Raw genomic sequence first — 23,113 nt, forward strand, 5'->3', positions numbered from 1 at the left:
TACTTTCGCCGGTTCCTTGGAGTTCGAGCCAACGGTGTTCGGCTGAACAGCATTCCCTGGTAACACCGCTACGATCTGTTTCATCAATACATCGTAGACGCCACGAATATTGCATTTGGTGTTCCATGTAGTGGAGGAGTCCCGTGACCCTCTCATCCCTTACCCTTCTCTGGAGCATAATTTCCATTGATTGTGAAACTCACAGGCTTATTATCATATCGGATTCCGGTGATTTCCCTCCCATTCTCCAACCATACCAGAGAAAATGTAGATATTACTATTAAACGGTTTGTTTTTGTGTATTTTAACGTATATATTTTTGCAAATCGACATGCCTACAGAAGCGATATAATCAACTCTTGTATTTCAGTATGGTCACTTTATTCTCGTACTCCGTGATTTTATCATAGAGAGGCAGGGCGGGGAACCGGCTTGGGGGCGGATTCAGTACGTACACACTAAATTCAAATTATATTGACGATGAGATTGGTCAAGAGGTAAACATGGCCGTATACTGCAAAGCTGCGGGTGCGAGCCCCTACACAAAATGGTTTCTACCCATGAAATTGGCTTATTAAGAATAATTTCTAGCTGTATTTACAATCGAGCTAAAATCATTGGTATAATCAAAAGATTTGAATGCGATGTTCTAGACCGGGCAGGCTCAGTAGAACGTATGGTAGATACCAAACTATTGTGCAGAACGTACTAGCACATGTGAAGTGATTGTTCAGTGTCGTGCACAATGTACATTGTCGTCTATGAATGTTCATTGCATGTAAAAATCATGCAATGAATATCCATAGACACATGCAATGCACATTCATAGATGGCTGACAGTATAGCCAATGGTGAGTACACGCTAGAGAGTGTCAAGTGATGCGACTGTGTATTTGGAACACCTCGGACATTTCCATAGAAAACAACTCGGATGTATGCCGGAACATCAACGGAAGTAGTTCGTAATATTTTAAATGATAGTATAATAAATTTATCAATTATAGTGTTTTAACGTGTATTTGTATTACTTAGTTTAAATTGATTGCCAGTGAAGTGTATTATTGTATAAATAATTAAGAAACCGAAGAGTTAAAATCATTAAGTTTAACTGCTTAATTGAAATTATTACGCGATCTACTTGTAGTGTAATTAAGATTTCTGAAATTTCCGTCCAAATACATCCGATGTTGTTTTCGGTGCAAAATGGCCGAGGTGTTCCGAATGGCGACTGTGTAGCCTTTTAAGATGTAACCGTATCTGTAACTAAATCAAACGAACATGAACAACAGTGGTTGCGTATGGAACAATGAGAAAGGCGCACGATGCTCGTGTCAGTGAACATATATGGAAACATTCAAATATTATTTGAAGCTTATGATATATGAATAAAGCATTCCGTCATGAAATTATGCCTGCCAATTTCTTGAAACTCTGAAGTCCCTTTGGACAAAAACTCACTAAAAAATTCTATAATTCGCCTTACGTTTACTTCATAAAGAACTTTAGACTTTAAAATGGATTTTATATAAACTTCAAGACAGCCACAATAAAGCAGTATTCGTCTATCAAAATCAATTAAATAAGCTACATCAGCCCGTTAAGTTTCGAGAAATTGGGACCTGATCTTCATTGAAAATCGTTTTTTGATATAACTGCAATGTATTTCACATTACAGTGCAAGAGCGAAATGCGAGTATGATTTCGACAATAACTTTGTCTACGATGACAATGTTGCTGACACTATCATCACCCTGGCAATTGACGTGCTGGGTAAGTTACGTGTTCGAATATGTGTATTGGTAAGTCACGTTTTCGGACATGTTTATGGGTAAATTACGTGTCCGAATATGTCTATGGGTAAGTAACGTGTTCGAGTATGTGCATTGGTAAGTTACGTGTTCGAGTATGTGCATTGGTAAGTTACGTGTTTGAGTATGTGTATGAGTAAGTTACGTGTTTGAGTATGTGTATGGGCAAGATGCGTGTACGAGTATTTGTACGAGTAAGTTACGTGTTTGAGTATGTGTATGAGTAAGTTACGTGTTTGAGTATGTGTATGGGTAAGATACGTGTTTGAGTATGTGTATGGGTAAGTTACGTGTTTGAGTATGTGTATGAGTAAGTTACGTGTTTGAGTATGTGTATGAGTAAGTTACGTGTTTGAGTATGTGTATGAGTAAGTTACGTGTTTGAGTATGTGTATGGGTAAGTTACGTGTTTGAGTATGTGTATGGGTAAGTTACGTGTTTGAGTATGTGTATGGGTAAGTTACGTGTTTGAGTATGTGTATGGGTAAGTTACGTGTTTGAGTATGTGTATGGGTAAGTTACGTGTTTGAGTATGTGTATGGGTAAGTTACGTGTTTGAGTATGTGTATGGGTAAGTTACGTGTTTGAGTATGTGTATGAGTAAGTTACGTGTTTGAGTATGTGTATGGGTAAGTTACGTGTTTGAGTTTGTGTATGGGTAAATTACGTGTCCGAATATGTCTATGGGTAAGTTACGTGTTTGAGTATGTGTATAAGTAAGTTACGTGTTTGAGTATGTGTATGGGTAAGTTACGTGTTTGAGTATGTGTATGAGTAAGTTACGTGTTTGAGTATGTGTATGAGTAAGTTACGTGTTTGAGTATGTGTATGGGTAAGTTACGTGTTTGAGTATGTGTATGAGTAAGTTACGTGTTCGAGTATATGTATGAGTAAGTTACGTGTTCGTGTCTGTGTATGAGTAAGTTAAGTGTACGTGTATGTACGTGCATGTGTATAAATTCCAAATCAGTTTATTAAGAATATGCTGTCTTGTTAGTTACTCGATCAAATGACAAGATGCAAGGTATTCAATTCAAGGTATGCAATATTGTAGAATATGAGTTTGCATTGTACCGAGTCAAATGCATGCTTCAACACTGTTTGCCTTAATGTATTATATGTTTGCTCAATGCGACCGACCAAACTGACCGCTCACTTGACTGTCGCTATAATTTGTTGCTTGAATAATTGGATACTTGAAAAATGGTAAACAGTACGCTTTTTTAAGGAAAACTTATAAACCAATTATACACAAAATGCAACTCATTCAAAATTTACTGTACGGTTTAACATCTTAAAACCGTTTTGCACAAAAAAGAATCTGTATTATGGCATACAGAATTATCATATCCGGTCTTTTTTTCTAATATATTTACTAGTCAATAACCCTATGAAATCAATCAAAAGGTCATTTTATGGACACGTGGCATTCTCGATGCATATTCATATACTGTTACGCCAAAAACCCAAATCAGAACAATTTGGGTGGCGTTTCCATAGAGACAGCCTTTCATTTGCAACAAGCTTAATTCTAATGTACATATCTAAAAAGTGTCAGTGAATTACGTCATTTTTGAAGACATGAGAGCACTTTTTCTGCGTTTTTATTGAATTTAAAATCATTTTAGTCTTTATGCCAATTGTGGACATGTTATTTTAGTAATGTTATCTAGTTTTGTATTAAAACTTTCAAGTCATAATAAGTACGTTCCTGATTTTGATATTAACCTTAACATATCAGTGTTCATGCGCTAATGTCGTCATTATTGAGGGCCGTTATTTGGCGACGGCTTTATTTTTAGAGTAACGTACTTTCAAAGCACCTGCAAGTTGGAACAAAAGAGTAAACATCCCCGGTTTTCCAAAAGCAATGACTGTAAATATATGGCATTCATAATACTATTTTAGACACTGGTTGTAAAACAGACAAAACCTATGGTTTGAGTAACTAAGTGCGCCACTTTTAGAATAATAAATTATACCAGACTAGCCTCGAAATATTGAACCATATACTATGTTTCATTTAAGGTTTACCCAAGGAACCCCTGTTGGAGATGATCGGGGAATACTACCTGACGTATCTGGAAAAACGAGGCTTTGATGAGATGTTGCGTAACCTCGGGCACAACGTGCTGGAGTTTCTACAGGTAACAGTCAACTGATACATACTTTCAATCATTAATGTAATATTCAAGAATTGAAAATGCTTAAATCATTAATAAGCCCTTTTCATGACAACTATAACAATTTCACTCAACCACGATCCGTCCGACAAATATCAACACTTGGTAACTTGCATTATATATTGTCCTTTCGCTATTGCAGAACTTAGATTCTGTGCACGTGTTAATCAGACGGGACTATCCTGATATGGTGGCGCCATCTTTCCGGTGCGATGAAGATTCCTCATCCGACAGAATGGTCCTACACTACTACTCAAAGCGAGAAGGGTTGCACTCAATTGTAAAAGGCAGGCGATCTCAATCAAATTCTAAATACGATTAAAACATTGATATTCATAGTTGGAGACCCTGAAAATCATTAAAGCAACACAAACAGTACCTATATTTCAGCTCTCTTTTAAACTGGGAAATTTGTGGTGACGTTGCTATTTATTGAACACCATATTTATAAGCTGATATTTTCAACTGAACACAAATCGTTTTTTTTATCATTAAAGTCAAATGAGCTAACATAATTATGCATAAAAATAAGTAAATTTATTTTCATGTTAAAAACTACAGTTGACAAGTTATATAATCGACTTTTGTCCTCCATTGTTTCAGACATTTATCCGACCAGACAGTATGCGTATTGTTTTGATAGGGAAAATTTCCTATACAGTTATAGTGAAGGGCAACGGTAGAGTTATGGTCCTTGTATGATTATTGACATTGCATATGCTTGTTAACGACAGGTCTTACTGTTGAAGCGGCGAAGAAATTCTACACAATGCAGCTAGAGATGAGTGTAGTCTCCATAGAAACAATCAAGGTGTCGGAAGAAAACGGTTTTCGTGAGCACGTGACTTTTGACGTCACCGCTAAGAAGATTAAAGAGCAAATTATAGAGGAGGGACCTCCCACTTTTATCGCACAAACTAAAAAACACAGCGAGAAACAGATACTGAAGGAGGTAAGCATTCCAGTTTTAAAAACAGCTTTAATTGCATCAACCATCTATATCGGCATTTAAATTAAACTAAACTATTTAAATTAGCAATGGAATATTATTTAAACACCCCTGATCACCCATACGCCTGGTGACTCTTGAGTCAGAGTATATGTTTGCAACTCTGTACAGCGAAATACTACTCCCTCGTACACACCTAGAGTGATACAGCAAACATAATACCAGAGAGGCACTTGGTGCGATCCATTATTCATTCTCATAACGTAGGACTCTAGCTAGATGGTTATTGGAGGGTGCTGGAACCACAATTATGTCCTCATGGAGACTAGAATGTGCATTCTCTTGCAATCAGAGAATTAAATGTTTTTGATAATCAAATATTTAGCAGTTACAAACCTTATATTACTTGAAATAAGGACAATCTTTTAACTTATTAACTGCCCGATACAATGTGCCCTTTTGTCCCTCAGACCCTATTTCCTTTCCTGTAGCACCCTGTTCTTTTTAAATCCCGACTAAACGCCTAAAAACGACGTGACCGTCTAAAAAATAGAACACCTTGTCATATATATTCATATATTTTAGGATGTCGAGGCAGTTAAACAGAAGCTCGAGCAAATCAGACTCCAGCTCGGTGAAAATGCCCTTCCTTTGAATAGAAAGACATCGGTACAAGCAAGATGGAAGATTGCAGCCAAAATCACCGCAATGCATCGTGGGTTTGTTCCGAACTACCCAGAAACCCTTGCGATAAACCCCCGGATGTTCATTGAAATGTTTCCGTACCACGTGATCTTCGACAACGAAATGAAAGTAGTCCAATCAGGGATCAAGATACAGGTGATAACAATACAAATTCCTTTAAAGGGCCGGCCACAGTGAAAAGATGGGTGGGGAAAGTACAATTTTAAAACGTTTCAAAAGTTCAGAAAGTAGAAAATACATTTTGGGGAGAAAACTACATACTTGGTGACATGTTTTGGGATTAAACAAATTTTACAAAAAAAGATTTTATCAGATTTCGGATAAAAAACATTCACATTCTTTCGGAAAAATCTGTCAACATTGGTACTATGTTTTTCTGTCAAAATGCCCTAGATTATATTATCAATGATTATGTCTTGATAGTTAGTTAGTGATGATATATTTTCAAATAAGAAAATGATTAATAAATAAAGGAAAATAGCGGATGAAATTCATTTCCGGGTAACAAAAATGCAAATATCTTTTTTTTTAAAAATAGCTGCAATCACATCAAAGCCACAAAACAAACGACGTTTGCATTGTGACCGGCCCTTAACGACGGTAGTTTGACTAAGGCTCATAAAAGTTTACATAGACACACAAACACAACGCGATTATATATTATAATAAGCAACATGCTACGGCGTTATCATAAGCCTGTTCACAACATTGCATTAGGGTGTGTTATAAGGTTGGATGTTTTCTAAGGTAATACAAGGACCGGGTATACTTGCAGGTATAGCAATTTCTATGAAACCGAATATAATCACGATAAAACTATGAAAAGGTACACGACCAATAACTTAAATTTAACCAAGATCTGGCCCAAGGGCATAGGGCAAACATTCACCAAGCAAGACAATCTGAAACCCATGAAAGAAATTAACAGTTGTGTTTATCCTACAGATGTTGATGCCAAGCATCAGAAGTCGCCAGGCGGTGTTGTCCGACTTCTTCCAGGTGCGCTGGCCGAGCTGTGTGGATCTGAACTACGAGAACATCGGGAGGTTTGTCCTGTGTCCGTTCATCTTGGAGTTCAGGCGTGACGCCATGGAGAGAGAGTGGAATGATCGACCCGCCCTACAACTTAAAGGTAATTTAAGTTCATCAAAGGCGTTTTCTTTATGATTTATTATAATCTCCAAATACAACCGAATCAGTTGCCTATTCTACCAACTAACATCCGTTCACTCTTGTTTTGAATACCTTTTGTTTCAATTCCCTTTCGCAAATCCGCTTCCAAACTTTCCTAGATGCAATGATTTTATCATCCCATACATTCTTTTTGTCGGATGTTTCTACCACTTAATAGCCCTTTTCTTTTCGTCTTCCCTCACCAACTGTTAGGCATCTTCGCAAACAATGAACGTATCCACACGCATTGACCATTGCAATTATTGTGTGTCTTATTACAACTCCTCTCCGGCCAATGTGTCTATTCCGGGAGAATCGTTCTGACTTGTTCAGGTTGTTCCAAGCCGCTCACTTCGGGAAAGAAATTACAAATATCTGCAATATAAGTTTTCTTTCAGATATTGAAGATTTGATCTATTATGACTCCTCCTCTCTCATTTCCTAAGGTCAAATGTTTCTGCTCCGGGACCGGGGGTTCTACGCGTATATGGCATCCCCGGCCGCTCATTGCTGGGCAGACCTGGAGAACCGGAAGTTGAAGCTCTCAGACATCCCCATGTGGGACGTCACGCGGGACTTCCTGGTCGCCAACCTCGAGTATAGGTAATTAAACAAAGAGAAAATAAACAAGCTTCTTTAAATCTTATGGAATCAGACCCAGACAAAAGCAAATTCTCTGATGCATTTATTTTGATACCTGATGACCCCATATACGTTTGCACTTGCGGAACTAGCGCGCCTCCTCCTCCTGAAATCGTCCGAGTTTAATCTTTATTTTAATATAGGTGAAAAAAAAAGAATAAAATACGCCCAAAATGCACCATTTCGGACTGTATATTGTTAAATATTTCTTGAGGGTGGGGTACCCCCAAATCCCACCATCACGGCTTTAAACATAATAAATCGGTTCTGATGGAGGGGCGCAAGTCAAAAATTTACGACCCCTTAGTTATGCCCCCTCTTTTGTTTTCAATTAAATGGTAAATGCTGGCTAGGATGGCATAGACATACGGAAATCTTTCAATGCCATTTAACTTGTTTGATGTATAATTTTCGGTTAAATGATATATTCTTATTTTAACAAACACAACCGTTTCAAATGAAACCAAAGTAATATGGGGTTGCAATGCATAACAGTTGTATACATATTTCTGGGCCGGTTCTTGAAAGGGCATTTTGTCCAATCGAATACCAAGTAAAGCGTCATGAAAGGTTGTTACGTCACGAATTCACGGTGGCCGAAATTTAATATAGGTATTTAAAGGAACACGTTTATTAATGAATTCAGAACATGAGTATAAAGATATGAATGACATTATCTAAGTCTTTTATTAGGCAAGACGTTTGAAATTTGTTAGTGGTTGACTGCATTACAAAATCGAAATTTGTAATGTCAATACCGATAATTTCCATATATTTTTAAATACATCTTATTATAATGCACTAGTCAGTTGTAACCACGCCCCCCCCCCCCCCAGGTCCGAGGAAAAACGAGGACTTTGACTATCGGTCCAACCAACCCCCAGTAAAATCCCCGAAATGCGGAGACAAACTGCTGGTAAAATCCCTGCAAAAAGCCCCCACACCCCAGGGGCATCCTATGTTAGGCCAATTCCCCGCTATTTTCAGCGCGAAAACAAAACCACCGCAGTCACTCGGCACTGCGGGGTCACATGGAAGGTAAAAACACGGCCAATTTCCCCCGCTTTCCCCAGTATATATCCCCGGACCTGGGGGGGGGGGGCGTGATAACAACTGACTGGTGCATAAGTCATGTGTCGATCTGTTGTATTTAAGATGTACCCCTTGCCTATTAACACCTTGTCGAATCTCATTTCTGATCAAACAGAATAATTTACACACATAACAAACAGAAAATGCATTGAAACCAATGTGCGAGCAAGTCTGAGCGGCTCGCAGACGGATGGACGGCGCATCTCCGTTTCCGGCGCGCGGCGTGGAAGCCTTGGTGACGAGGCGGCAATCAGGGACCGGATATCGAGGCTGCAGAGTGAAGCAGAGAAGGAGCGCCGGAAGAACGAGGCCCTCTACTCGGCGTTCCTCCCAAAAGACGCAATTGATCTTGTGAATGGAGGACTGGTTCCGTATGGAGGTAAAGTTTTGAATTTACTTCACTGTTGTTTTTAGTGTTTATGTATAATGAAGCAAGCAATGAAGACCATTGTTCGAATGATCGATTGATTGATTTACTGATAGAATGTTTAATTGTTCGATTGTGGTTGTTTGGCTTGTTTGTTTGTTTGTTTGTTTGGTTGGTTGGTTGATTGGTTGATTGGTTGATTGATGGATTAACTACTCGGTAAATCGATAGGTCGATTGGTTGATATAGTAATTTGTTAGATACATGTAATTGATTTATTTGATAATTCGATCAATTCCATTCGCCTAAATCTTCCCTCGTTTAAACTATCAAATTATTTTTACAAGATTTCTAATGATACTCATTTGTTAAAAAAGTGCAAAATTCAAACATGCGAATGCATTAAAATTAGTGTTTTCAAAACATTTCGTTTTCCACAGACTTCCAGCCCCAGGTGACCGCGCTGTTCTGCGACGTAGTGAAGTTTCTACCCATCGTCGCTAAGAGCTCCCCACAGGACGTGATAGGAATGTTAGATGCCATGTATACCACGTTCGATAAAATCACCAGGGTGCACGATACTTACAGGGTTTGTGTGGATGAATTAGGCTTAAGGTCCTAAAACCCGCTCACTCAGATGGGGGCGCCTTTTGTTTGAGCGGGTTTTAAGGCTGAATTTTATAACGTTAAATAAGTTTTATGCTTGTGACATTTAGAAGTTTTGTGAAAGGCATTTTCCTTTGTGGTATATGCAGCAGCCTGTAGTCATTCAAGAATATTAACAAGTATTAAAGTGCAAACTTGTTCCAAATTATAACTAAATAATCGTTAGAACGCTTGTCAAAATTTTATTGAGATACTTATGTTAAATGGCAAAGGCAGAAAAACAAAGAATCTCGGTCGGGTTGCATAGTTTTCCAGGAATCTCTTACCCAACTTAAATATCCCAATTTAAATCGGTGGCTATTGTGTGTCCCATTTAAGGGGCTATACACCGTATGATTAAATAGCGAAAAAAAAGAAGAAAATTGTCGAAAATTGACATAAACTTGGTATCGATGTGTATGCATTGATGCATTGAAACTAACTAACTGAAGTACCACATAGTTTACAGTTAATTTATTTTTCGCAGCGATGTTATCACGTGATGTTACCAAGTTAGTTATATAACTTAAATATTCCAACAGCAATCGTATTCCATCATAGCACAGTGGATGCAACACTGCACTGCAACTTTGGCGACATTTCTTTTTACATTTTGGTATTTTTTTACAATTATGATATCAAAGAGTAAAACATTATATTAAATAATTATCCTGAGATTCGTTACAGAAAAATACTTTTTGTTGTGCCAATCTGGTAAATTGTCCCTTTAAAAGCAACAATACTAGGTTTCAATTTCAGTTCATTAGCTTCCAGTTTTTGCAAGATTGAGCAAAAGTAGTTCGTATTAGCTATAAGTGAATTGCTCCGTTCAGGTGGAGTCTATTGGGGACGCGTACCTCGTGATCGCGGGAACGGGGAACCAGAAGGAGCATCACGCGGAGAGAGTCGCCAACACCGCCCTTGGGATGCTGCTGGCCGCAAGGAACATTAAGGCGCCTCCGGACAATATTTCGGTTACGGTAAGTTTGGCGTCGAAGTTCCATTATAAATTACCTTAAGTTATAGTTTATATGCTATTTAAAGTACGTTACTAATGAATTATTCTCTATCTAAATAAAAACACAGTGTACTAAACTCTATTTCAAAAGCTCCGCATTGGTATCCACACCGGTTCCCTAGTAACGGGTGTCCTTGGCAACCGCTTGCCCCGGTTCGTTGTCATGGGAGAGACGACCGTTGTCGCCTCCAAACTGGAGAGTCACAGCGAGCCAGGCAAAATACACGTCAGTCCGACCACGCAGACGTAAGTTTATTTATTACCTTAAAATATTTCATCCTATGAGTGTCCGGAACATGTTTGGTACAAACTTCAATACGTGATGTATAGAACAAATAAGTTTGTACATCCGCTTATGACGTGAATAGCTTGTACTCTCGTCTTCCATGATTTTGATCAGATTTGATAAGCCATATAGGAATTTACCTTTACACGTTTTAATCCATAGGATCCTTAAAGACAAGGGGTACCAGTTCGAAGCACGGGGCAAAATTGATCTGCGAGGATACGGTCCGCTGGAAACCTACTTCCTTGTGAAAAACGATCTATTTTCGGACGAGGAGCTGATTGGTCGTTCCCATGGTAACCAGGAAGTGACGTACATCAATGAGGGCAAGGTGGAAGCGACATTTGCCAAACAAAACAAGGTTCATCCGTTAACAACAAGCCCACCATCTGGCGGTAGGTATAACTTTGTTTAAAACGAAACAACACTTCTGTACGACTATATTGTTTCATCACAGTTTACAATAATGTAAACCTTAATTTCATGAACTGAAAGGGTATGGGTGGCTTAAGGAGACATACATGTTATTTTTCAGCTCGATACAACGACTAACGAATCTCGACTATGGTATCTCGTTAAAACGACTTAGTATCCTGATTTAGGTATATCTTTAGAACGACGTACGTACATATTGGCCAATCAGAATCAAATATTAAAAATAAAACATACCAAAGATCAGCCGTTCATCGTCCTTGTTTACACTCGGTTATAAGGTGACTCTGATTGACCAACTAAGTGTTTGAACGAGATACGTAAGTCGTTTGAACGAGATAAAACTAGCACGCGTGTTACCTCATTGCCACCGGAAGTCTCCTATGAATGGTTTTTGCATGAGAAATAGCTCATATATTACCCTTTATTGATATATTGTCCGGCAAAGTTATTCTGTGATGACATTATCGCATAAGATTTATAGTGGCTTAAGTTGACCCCTTCGCCCCCCCCCGTACCCCCGATTTTAACAAAGATATTCAGTAAATTAGTTTACAGTACACAAAAATGCACCATTTTAGAAATATTTTGTTTTTCTTAAGTCCTCCTTTATTTGCGTTACCGTCTAACGCCGGGTCTATCCCTCACAACGTTGATGGGAGTTGGTAATGTCGTTGCTAATGTTAAAACAAGAAATACAGACATCCGACAGAAAATGTTTTTGTGTTGTTTACATAAAGAGGGTAATTTCTAAATGTTTTAAAAAGATACAATTGAAAAATATCAATATGTTTCACCATGCAACTTAATTGTGTTCTAAAGGGAAACATAAAAGCATCTGTCAACCTACTATTGTAAACACAATTATAATACTATTAACATTATTTTCGTCTCAGGAGCCAGTCGACAATTGACTGGCGAAAGCGAGGACACCATTATCGAGTTCAAGAAGTAGTCTAACAACTATGACATTCGCCTTCACCGAAACAGAGAGAAGTAGAAATCGTAGCATCGCCCTTGTAATATTGTAGAAAAACGGACATTCGTATCCTCGGAGACTGTGGAATATTTAGCCAACACATATTGACCAGTCAGCTTCAGTTTGTTTGTAATTTGGTAGTCAATGTTATTATATAGCATTTTAGTATTATTTATATTACTAAGCATTCACCTGACTTTTATGAAGTACATTGTTATGTTATTTTGAATTACATATTTTTTCTTAATAAAATGTTCACTTAGTTTTGTATTACACGTGCACAAACTCTGTCCAAGCTATGTTTGTGATATTATATTTACAAGTATATAGTAGATTACGATATCACGTGCACACACTCCGTCCAAGCGATGATTACGAAATACACGTGCACACTCCGTCCAAGCTATGTTTGTGATACTATATTTACTAGTAAGTAGTAGATTACGATATACACGTGCACACACTCCGTCCAAACTATGTTTGTGATATTATATTTACTAGTATGTAGTAGATTACGATATACACGTGCACACACTCCGTCCAAGCGATGATTACGAAATACACGTGCACACTCCGTCCAAGCTATGTTTGTGATACTATATTTACTAGTAAGTAGTAGATTACGATATACACGTGCACACACTCCGTCCAAACTATGTTTGTGATATTATATTTACTAGTATGTAGTAGATTACGATATACACGTGCACACACTCCGTCCAAGCGATGTTTGTGATATTATATTTACTAGTAAGTAGTAGATTACGATATACACGTGCACACACTCCGTCCAAGCTATGTTTGTGATACTATATTTACTAGTAAGTAGTAGATTACGATATACACGTGCACACACTCTGTCCAAGCTATGTTTGTGATACTATATTTACTAGTAAGTAGTAGATTACGATATACACGTGCACACACTCCGTCCAAACTATGTTTGTGATATTATATTTACTAGTATGTAGTAGATTACGATATACACGTGCACACACTCCGTCCAAGCGATGATTACGAAATACACGTGCACACTCCGTCCAAGCTATGTTTGTGATACTATATTTACTAGTAAGTAGTAGATTACGATATACACGTGCACACACTCCGTCCAAACTATGTTTGTGATATTATATTTACTAGTGTGTAGTAGATTACGATATACACGTGCACACACTCCGTCCAAACTATGTAGATTACTATATACACGTGCACAAACTCTGTCCAAGCTATGTTTGTGATACTATATTTACTAGTAAGTAGTAGATTACGATATACACGTGCACAAACTCTGTCCAAGCTATGTTTGTGATACTATATTTACTAGTAAGTAGTAGATTACGATATACACGTGCACACACTCCGTCCAAGCTATGTTTGTGATACTATATTTACTAGTAAGTAGTAGATTACTATATACACGTGCACAAACTCCGTCCAAGCTATGTTTGTGATATTATATTTACTAGTAAGTAGTAGATTACGATATACACGTGCACACACTCCGTCCAAGCTATGTTTGTGATACTATATTTACTAGTAAGTAGTAGATTACTATATACACGTGCACAAACTCCGTCCAAGCTATGTTTGTGATACTATATTTACTAGTAAGTAGTAGATTACGATATACACGTGCACAAACTCTGTCCAAGCTATGTTTGTGATACTATATTTACTAGTAAGTAGTAGATTACGATATACACGTGCACACACTCCGTCCAAACTATGTTTGTGATATTATATTTACTAGTGTGTAGTAGATTACGATATACACGTGCACACACTCCGTCCAAACTATGTAGATTACTATATACACGTGCACAAACTCTGTCCAAGCTATGTTTGTGATACTATATTTACTAGTAAGTAGTAGATTACGATATACACGTGCACAAACTCTGTCCAAGCTATGTTTGTGATACTATGTTTACTAGTAAGTAGTAGATTACGATATACACGTGCACAAACTCTGTCCAAGCGATGATTGTGATACTATGTTTACTAGTAAGTAGTAGATTACGATATACACGTGCACACACTCTGTCCAAGCGATGATTACGATATACACGTACCCATACTCTGTCCAAGCTATGTTTGTGATTCTATACTTACTAGTACATAGTTGATTACAATATACACGTGGACCCTCCGTTAAAGCTATGTTTGTGATTCTATATTTACTAGTGTGTAGTATATTGCAATATACACGTGCACACACCTTCCAAGCTATGTTTGTGATACTGTATTTTCTTGTACGTAGTTTTTAGAAGTTATAACTTTTAAGCGTACACATGATATTATTTTTTAGATTATGTATCGCTTGTTAATGATGCACATGCGCAATTGCTAATATGATTTACAAACGAATTACTGTAGAATCATAAATAGGAACGTTGAACATTCTATTTATCGCACATGAAGAAGTAGTTTTGTTAAAAAAACCAATGCATCAATACAGCTTTCTTTCCAAATATACAGCGATAAAAACATATTTTATTAAATTTCATTCCTACTGTATGCCTTAATAAGTTGCCAATGTTTGGTATGGAAATAAAAGTTCATTTTCACTTGGGTGGTTTTCTTCCTACCGCTTCTGAAAAACAAAATGGAACAAGTTCTTATTTCAAGGCAAACTGAATTCTTATTATAAAGAGAATATACGGCGTGTTGATTTTAAAATCGGCACTGCACTGTATATCTAATTGCCCCATGGTGAATACTCAAACAACTGGTTTAACCCCTCTCCCGTTCCCCACTGAACTCCTAGTTCACGGACCGGTCCAAGGCTGTGACCCCAACAATTATTGATACATACTTATAAATGCAAGGTGCTTTTAAACACGTCCTGTATCATCCTGCTAATGCGCTTGTCCCTGTAGTTTCTATTTGAACATTATATGCATGAACGTTTGTGACAAAAATATTCCTGTATCTTGCGAACATATATTGTGCTTATTGGCCCAACCAGTAGTAAACATATATTCGGGAAGCTCCAAAGTATGCCGACGGACGCTAGTGTCGGTTCAATTGAGACTGTTCATTGACATCACTAGTTGATACAACACTGTTCCGCCCCCCCACCCCCTCCCGATATACCGGTGTGTGCGTTAGTCCATTATAATCGGCGTATTCAAGTATTCAAACCTAAAAACTTTCCATACCTACCATATAATCGTAGCATCCGAGCATCTCAATCCTGAACGCTGGCCGGTATGACGTGTTCCATGTTAGCGGAAACACGCGAACGTAACGTGACGTCATCACGCTAGGCAATGTTGTCGTGTGTGTCCCGCTTCCGGTGTTGCCGGCCAGGCGCTGCAGAAAACAGAAAATTATACCTAGAGGGAATTGCTGGTCAGGATTATCACAAATGTTATACTAAATAATAGAAAGATCATATTTGAATAAGCAGAAATAAAAACGTAGGAGACATGTACTATATACTGGTATAATTCGAGGAGATAACAGCGTAAACAACAAAAATGTAGTAAAGACACAGATTGCATGTAAAAGAAAAAAATAAACAACTGTTGGTAGGTGGTTGCGTTGAATGTTACTTATATCAATAACATAGATTCATTTTACGAGTATCGAGACTGGAATGAAAGATGGCGAGGTTTGTTGGAGACGGAAGTCGTGAATTTTGTGAATTGTCTGATAGCTGGAAATAAATAACTCAGGAAATCAATGCGTTCAGTTATACCTGTGTGGTGCCGGTGTAGTCGGTGTAGTTTGAGAACACGTCGCCATCTAGACTGTACTGCATGTAGAAATACCCCGTATAATACGTGCTGCTGTAGTACTGAATCTGGACGCCATAAATGTCAGTGGTGTTTCCTAAATGGGAGAAAAACGGTAGATAGCTGTAGCGGATATTAACAAACACAGAGAGGCGAAGCCGTTTACCAAAATAAATCAGTAAAAAAGAGGCCATTCTTAACCTGTGGCAGTAATGTAATTTTGAAGCCTCTGATATGATTGATATATCCAAAAATTAGGCAGAGCTAGCCACAAAGAAAAAATAATGTTTGGTAAAGGAGACTCCACGCATCATTGTCGTCCAGGCGTGTCTAATACGCATGTTATTCGAAGACGTACTGTAGCCATTAGTCAATGAGGGCGGTATTAGGAACTAACAAGGCATTAAGAGAAGTAAGCTCTGTTCCAAGCACTAATTTGTCTGATGGTGACGTGTTACTTAAGTATATGTTTCATTAAAAAAGAAGGGTGTTAGCGACTAATAAAAGCAAAATAAGTAGGCATATTGAAGAGTTGACGCCGTACCAAGTACGACTGCCGTCCAGGAAGCTGGTAGGCATTGCTACTCAAGTTTATAGTCAATTGAAAAAGAGCGGTGATAGCTACTAACCGAAGTCAATCTGTAAGTATGAAGAAGAGTCCACGCCGTACCAGGCAGTACTTCCGTCAAGACGCGCTTGATTAGCTTGGTTGGTACTATACATGTTGTAGCCGGTGAGGGCGGCATTTGGAACGACCTTTAGGCTGTTCTTGATACCGAGTGGATTAGTAGCGCAGTCTAAAAATTGAACAGACGAGTGTTAGTCCCGTTGTTTGATATTGTGTCCACTGACTTAAATGCATGCATGGAATTCATACAGTGTAAGAAAAACGTGTTGACAGATGAATGTATTTATGCAGCGACATCTCATATATATTGTATATACAATATACGCTAGAAAGCGAGACTTCGATGTTTATCAATAAACTTTATCTATACAGAACGGGCAGCCTTTGTCTAAATGTCATTCACTCGATCCACACCGATAAGTTGGCAAAGTTAGACGTTAGTCAATGTTACGGTTCGGTCTACCAAAGGCACTATCGGCGTAAGGTTGTCTAGTTACCTAAGGGTCCGCCTTTTGCATCCGAGAAACAACAACAACAACAACAACAACAACAACAACAACAACAACAACACAAACAACGACACCAAAACGTGTTAAAAATGTTAGCCTAGAACTCTTCTAGCACTCGAACTTACTAAACAGTATGTATGTGTCACTTACTGAGGTTGCAGTCAACGCCCCCATACGGACGGACGCAATCACAGCTGTATCCCTCCCTCACGTCCGTACACATCCCCTCGTGTTGACATGGATGCCTTAAACAACCGTCATAGCCTGGATAAGATCAGATAAGATTTTATAAGACAAAGTTCTTCCAATTAACTGGATTTAATCACACATATAAGAAACCATACAAAACTAACAGAGACTTTTCCTTAATGGCCCATTCATTACGATTCTTAAGACTTCCTAAAATGTCACATTCTTCTGTAAAGATGTTGTCGGTAGTTTTACACCAACACTTTATAATCCTAGCATATATATTGACGTAAAGATGATATCTTCCTATTTCACCGTTGCATGAACACCAGCAGTAAACATATATTCAACACCAAGTGTATATTTACAACATCTACGGTGAATACGCTCGTTTTCATTCGATTTTGAAAATCCCCATATCTCAGACCCATGATAAACAATTGACTAATAACGCTTGACTTAATATTGTAATGCTTTGTGTTATTTATAAGTACATAAATTACCATTTTCCTGATTTTTATTCTTGGTTTAGAACAAAAGTCCCGCTAAAGTTAAAAAATGTTTCAGGGTAAATAAAATCATCAACTGTTTTACGATATTTATTGTCATATTTCTATTTTTTTTTCATTTTCACATAAAATGCCCCTTTCCCGAAATACCGTTATCTTTGTCTTCTCTGTGTTAACTTATAGTCCCAATTTCAAACAATAAGCAGGAAAACAATTATAAGCAATTTTGTAATTCATCAACAGTATTGCCCAAAAATACCATAACGTCGGCAAATAACATAAATGTAACAGTAATATCATCTAAGGTAAGTCCGCTTACAGGATTCTCTTCTAAAATAGCTGAAGATCATCGACAAAAGGGCAAATAAAACAGGGGACATTATTTCCCCTTGTTTAAGGCCGACAACACAATCAAAGTAATCAAACGAGTGACATTTTTTACACATGATTTCACATTGGTTGGAATACAATATTCTTAACAACTACGCATTTTCCCCATCAACTCCTGCTCTATAAAGCTTTAGCCAAAGGGAATGTTAACTAACACTATCAAAAACACGTTTCATGTCAATAAAAGAGCAGTGCAATATTTATTATCGTGTAACAGTTTTACATTTGATATAAAAAACAGTATCTGAAGTAGATCCTTATCAGACATCCTAAAAATGCACTGACGATGAGTTACACATCATGTTATGTAGTTTTAATTTGCTGTCAAAATGGTCAAACAAATCTTAATAACAAACATCTATTTTTCTCGAAACATGCTGTACTTAACCAAGTAAACCTCGAACTTGCTAGTATATGTATATACTCAAAAACTCACTTTTCCGTACCCCGTGACCAGCTCGTAAAAATACAAATTTATACATTTCATACAATAAAGTGTTCCGGGCGTTGGGCTCTTAAAGCGCTACTAACTGAGCTACATTGTCGACTTGTTCATCTCAATGCAAACTTCAATAGTTAAACTCGGGTTCCTACGAAACACTATTTATTTTGATTATTCCGATCTTATCAACAACTGAGGAAGTAATTGCCTTAGAAAAGTGATGATGCGTTTTTGTATTTTACTCATTGAATGTTCTATACCGTACATGTTTACCTCGTGTTACCATGCGGAATAGGTTGTCGGCGTACTTCCCGTGTCCGTCGGTGGCCCGAATCGTCATTACATATGTGGCGTCGGCGTCGGGGATAATCCCAGTTATGATTCCAGTGTCCAAACCTAGTTTCAACCCTGGGGGTAGTGAGCCGGCAACCAAGGTGTAGGTGACATTCAGCCCCTCGGGATCCTTGATAAAGTAATGTGGCTATCAACTAAGTTGTTTATTGTGACTCAACAAGGGAACTGCAAGCAGGGGCCAACGTCCGTCTGATTTTACTAAGTTGATCAAGGTAAACTTTTACACAATTAATACAGCCTTGGTTAGGGCCTTCCTTAACAAATATATACTTAATGTAAACGGTAACATGCGTGTGTTCTAAATTACTTATACGTTCATGTACTTAAGGCCGATGTTTGCTGCACGACAAAGACAATACGAAAATGATCATACCTCGCCTTTTTATATGAATCAGAAAACTTACGTTTTAAATATGAAAGTGTCGGTTGCATTGTTAAGGTACAGACAAAGAAGAGATACTCTACCAAGGCTTCGAGGGGAACGTTGACGACGTTGCCGGCACGGAACTCCCCCAAGTAGCCGTACGGAGTTTTACTTGACACTGGACCATTTGACTGCCAAACTGGAGGCTGGCTTTCTATCATCTGGAAAAGCAATCTTGTTGCTTAAGATATGATTTAACTAGCCCAGCATTTCCATTTACAGATGATGGATTTATCGCGTTTGATTATCGATATTGAGCTGTCTTTACTCTCAGTGCGGACATGATGGTAAAGGTACCTTACCTTTTGAATGAATATTTTTATATGCTTGGAGGCTGACTGTGCACCGGAAACATTACAAATACAATGTCAAAAAGCACCGGAAGTGTTGTCTGAATTAGACTCGTAGTGTTGCCTCACCGAGCTTAGTAGTGGTACCTCCTCATTTAGCTCCTTAGTGTTATTACAAAAAGCCCTTTAGTTCTACTTCAATAAGCCCTAGAATGTTACCATAATCACCCAGAATTGTTATCACAAAAAGCCTTATAGTGCTACTTCAATAAGCCCTCGAATGTTACCATAATCACCCAGAAGTGTTATCACAAAAGAAGCTATAGTTCTACTTCAATAAGCCCTAGAATGTCACCATAATCACCCAGAAGTGTTACCACAAAAAGCCTTATAGTGCTACTTCAATAAGCCCTTGAATGTCACCATAATCACCCAGAAGTGTTACCACAAAAAGACCTATAGTTCTACTTAAAAAAGCCCTAGAATGTTACCATAATCACCCAGAAGTGTTACCTCAATGAGCCCCGTAGTTCTACTTCAGTAAGCCCTAGAATGTTACCATAATCAACCAGAAGTGTTACCTCAATGAGCCCCGTAGCGCTTCTTCAATAAGCCCTAGAATGTTACCATAATCACCCTGAAGTGTTACCACAAAAAACCCTGTAGTGCTACTTCAGTAAGCCCTAGAATGTTACCATAATCACCCTGAAGTGTTACCACAAAAAGCCCTGTAGTGCTACTTCAATAAGCCCTAGAATTTTACCATAATCACCAAGAAGTGTTACCTCAGTGAGCCCCGTAGTGTAACCTCAATAATCTCCGTATTCTCCAAAGTTATACAACAATCATCTACGCAGTTTTATCTGAAAAAGAGCCTCGTACTGCTACCACATTGAGCCTCATAGAGTACCCTTGATAAGAGTTACCTCTTGAATAAGCCTCGTGGTGCTACCGCAATGAGTCACGGAATGTTACCACAACGAGCACCTTAATGTTATCTCAATGAGCCGAGAAAGAAACACCTCATCAACATGGACGATTTCGCTCAATGAGCATCAGTGTGTTACCTAAATGACCCCCGCAGTGTAACCTCAATGTACCCCGCAGTGTAACAATGAACACCGGAGTATAACACAATAAGTACCGTTGTGTAACCCAAATGAATCCCACAGTGTTACCGCAATGGAACGCAGCGTAACGTCAAGGGGCCCAGTGTTGTAAGCCTTGGAGTATAACCCCAATGAGCCCAGAAAAAGTAAACTCAAAGGTCTGATCGCGTTTTCCACGTTTTGTCAAGGCCTCCTATGCATCGAACACGGCAGAGGTTTGGATTACGTTTGTGTCGACGGTATAAAGAAAATCCCCCAAACTACAGGAATCTCTGTATCAGAATACTTCGATAAGTAAACATGAATTCCCAAGATGGAGAAGATTTTGTGTTTTGATCTGTAATTTGATCTCTTGATCTGGCGGCGGTACGTAAGGAAGAGGAATTTCAGACTTCTCCTCAACTGCTGTTACCTTTGCAGGACGGGGGCCCTTCATTCGTCGCTTCTTTGGTGGCATTTCAGAGCTTGATTAATATAAACAGTTATTCGATGTTTCCTCGTCGAGTGCTCAAACTAAAATGAAGCTCTCCTGCCTAGTGCGGCCTTTTTATCCACATTTCAAGACTACGTGCACCGTGTTAGCCGTAGTAGAACTCAACGTACCCTAACTCACCGGCCGGCAAAGCGTCACAAATTGGAACTCACCGCAAATGAAACGTAACGAAACGGCTATCGTCCACCCTAGCTTGCCGTGAAAACCGTGACAATAAAAGCACAACTTGACAAAACTGGAAAGGAACTTCAGATGCCGGGGATTACATATGATCCCCCCCCACGGACGATTTATAAGTTGTGTAACGGCCTATTACGTACTGTCACGTGTCATTGCGTTTACCCCGTTTTACTACGACCTACTACGTTTCTCATCCACACCGTGGCTGCCTTTGCAAATTTTTTGACAATTTAAAATTTTGGCCCGGCATGCACGGAAATAACGGTCTGTCACGTTTGCATATCTCGTTCCCCCCCCCCCCCCCCGCGCTGTCTCGCGTTTATCTCGTTTTCTCCACGGTGGTCTGAAACGGGGCTGCCGTCGCCACCGGGAACTTAGTGTTAAAGTAGCAGAAAGGGTCACATAAGCCACGTAAGTCCCGGAGGTAATACCTGAATGATGAAGAGCAGGTCCTCGCCGTCGAGGTAGATGGAGCCTCCACTTCCGGCGCTGACCGTCACGTTACCTTCCACTCCAGACTGAGAAATAGGATACAGCATAACGTTTAGGTATATCTATTCATCCACGTGACCATTACAAGAAAAAAATATAATAAATATTCAATTAAAATAACTTTTTTATAACGTTTGGCAATGTGCATGATCAACAGTCACGTGGCAAATGAGAACGGGTATAAGCCACCGTATCACAGGTGTTCGGTGCGTTGTTTTGACCCCACCCCTCGCCACCCCCACTCTACTATCCATAACATCCAATTTCAGAGAGCTTCCCATCTGTGACAAACTATTTTATAGTAAAGCAGACATAAAAAGTCTGCTGAAAATTACACCTCTATTTCTATAAACGCAAATGTTTTGCCAAAGACAATCCTGGCAATAAAGCCTCTTTTTCATGGGAGGAATGCATCTTTAAGAATAACCAACAAGCAAAAAACTTCGCTTTCCTAGTAAACATCATCTACAGACTCGCAAACTTCCGAAATGATTGGGACTCATCTGACCAATTTTAATGCCATTTTCTTTTCTGTGTGCTGTAAAAAGAGTGCTTTAATTTTTAGAATCGTTAGTAAAAGCGAGTGAAATTTAATAGATCTTTGATGGAAGAAAGCCGCAGCTACCCACATTTAGGCCTACAAAGCCATTTTGTTCCGCCTTTACTGCAATACTCGGTTGGTCTATGAACAGAGGGCTGGAAAAGAAACATACATGATTATACAAGACATTAATAAAATGAAACACAACTAATAGCATTAGCTTTTAACAGACAGGTTAGATATCGAAGAAAAAAGTTAACAAAGTAAACGAAATACTGCGATAGTATTATAAATAACTGGTGAGAAAAAACCCTCAAATGTACGTTTTTCTGGTTACATATCCGAAAATCTCATTTAAACCTTAGCAAATTCACTTAACGTGTACCCAGTGCAATATGTTTAAACCTGCAATCTAGAAAGATAAGTTACAAACAAAAACACTTACTCATATGATGCAGAAAATACCAGAGCTGGAAACAGAAAAGCGATACACAGTGGACGCATATCCGCCATTTTGAATTACAATGTAGTCTTACATGAG

At 38.5% G+C, this 23,113-nt stretch overlaps 2 protein-coding genes across 2 annotated transcripts; one reads left to right on the plus strand and one right to left on the minus strand.

The window, feature by feature from the left end:
* The first annotated feature begins 829 nt into the window (after window positions 1–829).
* On the plus strand, window positions 830–12,255 carry LOC128220042 (guanylate cyclase soluble subunit beta-2-like). The gene is made up of 14 exons (XM_052928289.1): window positions 830–876; window positions 1,676–1,770; window positions 3,837–3,955; window positions 4,134–4,278; window positions 4,726–4,943; window positions 5,526–5,780; window positions 6,591–6,777; window positions 7,265–7,421; window positions 8,693–8,931; window positions 9,360–9,508; window positions 10,398–10,544; window positions 10,674–10,828; window positions 11,031–11,263; window positions 12,197–12,255. Exons 1-14 carry the CDS (start codon window positions 830–832, stop codon window positions 12,253–12,255), a joined length of 2,205 nt encoding a protein of 734 aa, XP_052784249.1.
* Window positions 12,256–14,729: 2,474 nt separating this feature from the next.
* Window positions 14,730–23,079, minus strand: LOC128220730 (uncharacterized). The gene is made up of 10 exons (XM_052929233.1): window positions 23,018–23,079; window positions 22,661–22,727; window positions 21,971–22,057; window positions 19,509–19,628; window positions 18,963–19,152; window positions 17,310–17,423; window positions 16,652–16,819; window positions 15,986–16,119; window positions 15,448–15,597; window positions 14,730–14,875 (listed from the first exon to the last, which is right to left on the minus strand). Exons 1-10 carry the CDS (start codon window positions 23,074–23,076, stop codon window positions 14,867–14,869), a joined length of 1,098 nt encoding a protein of 365 aa, XP_052785193.1. The 5' UTR covers window positions 23,077–23,079; the 3' UTR covers window positions 14,730–14,866.
* Window positions 23,080–23,113: the final 34 nt, after the last annotated feature.

This window comes from Mya arenaria, chromosome 15, assembly GCF_026914265.1.
Source record: "Mya arenaria isolate MELC-2E11 chromosome 15, ASM2691426v1".
NCBI lineage: Eukaryota > Metazoa > Mollusca > Bivalvia > Myida > Myidae > Mya > Mya arenaria.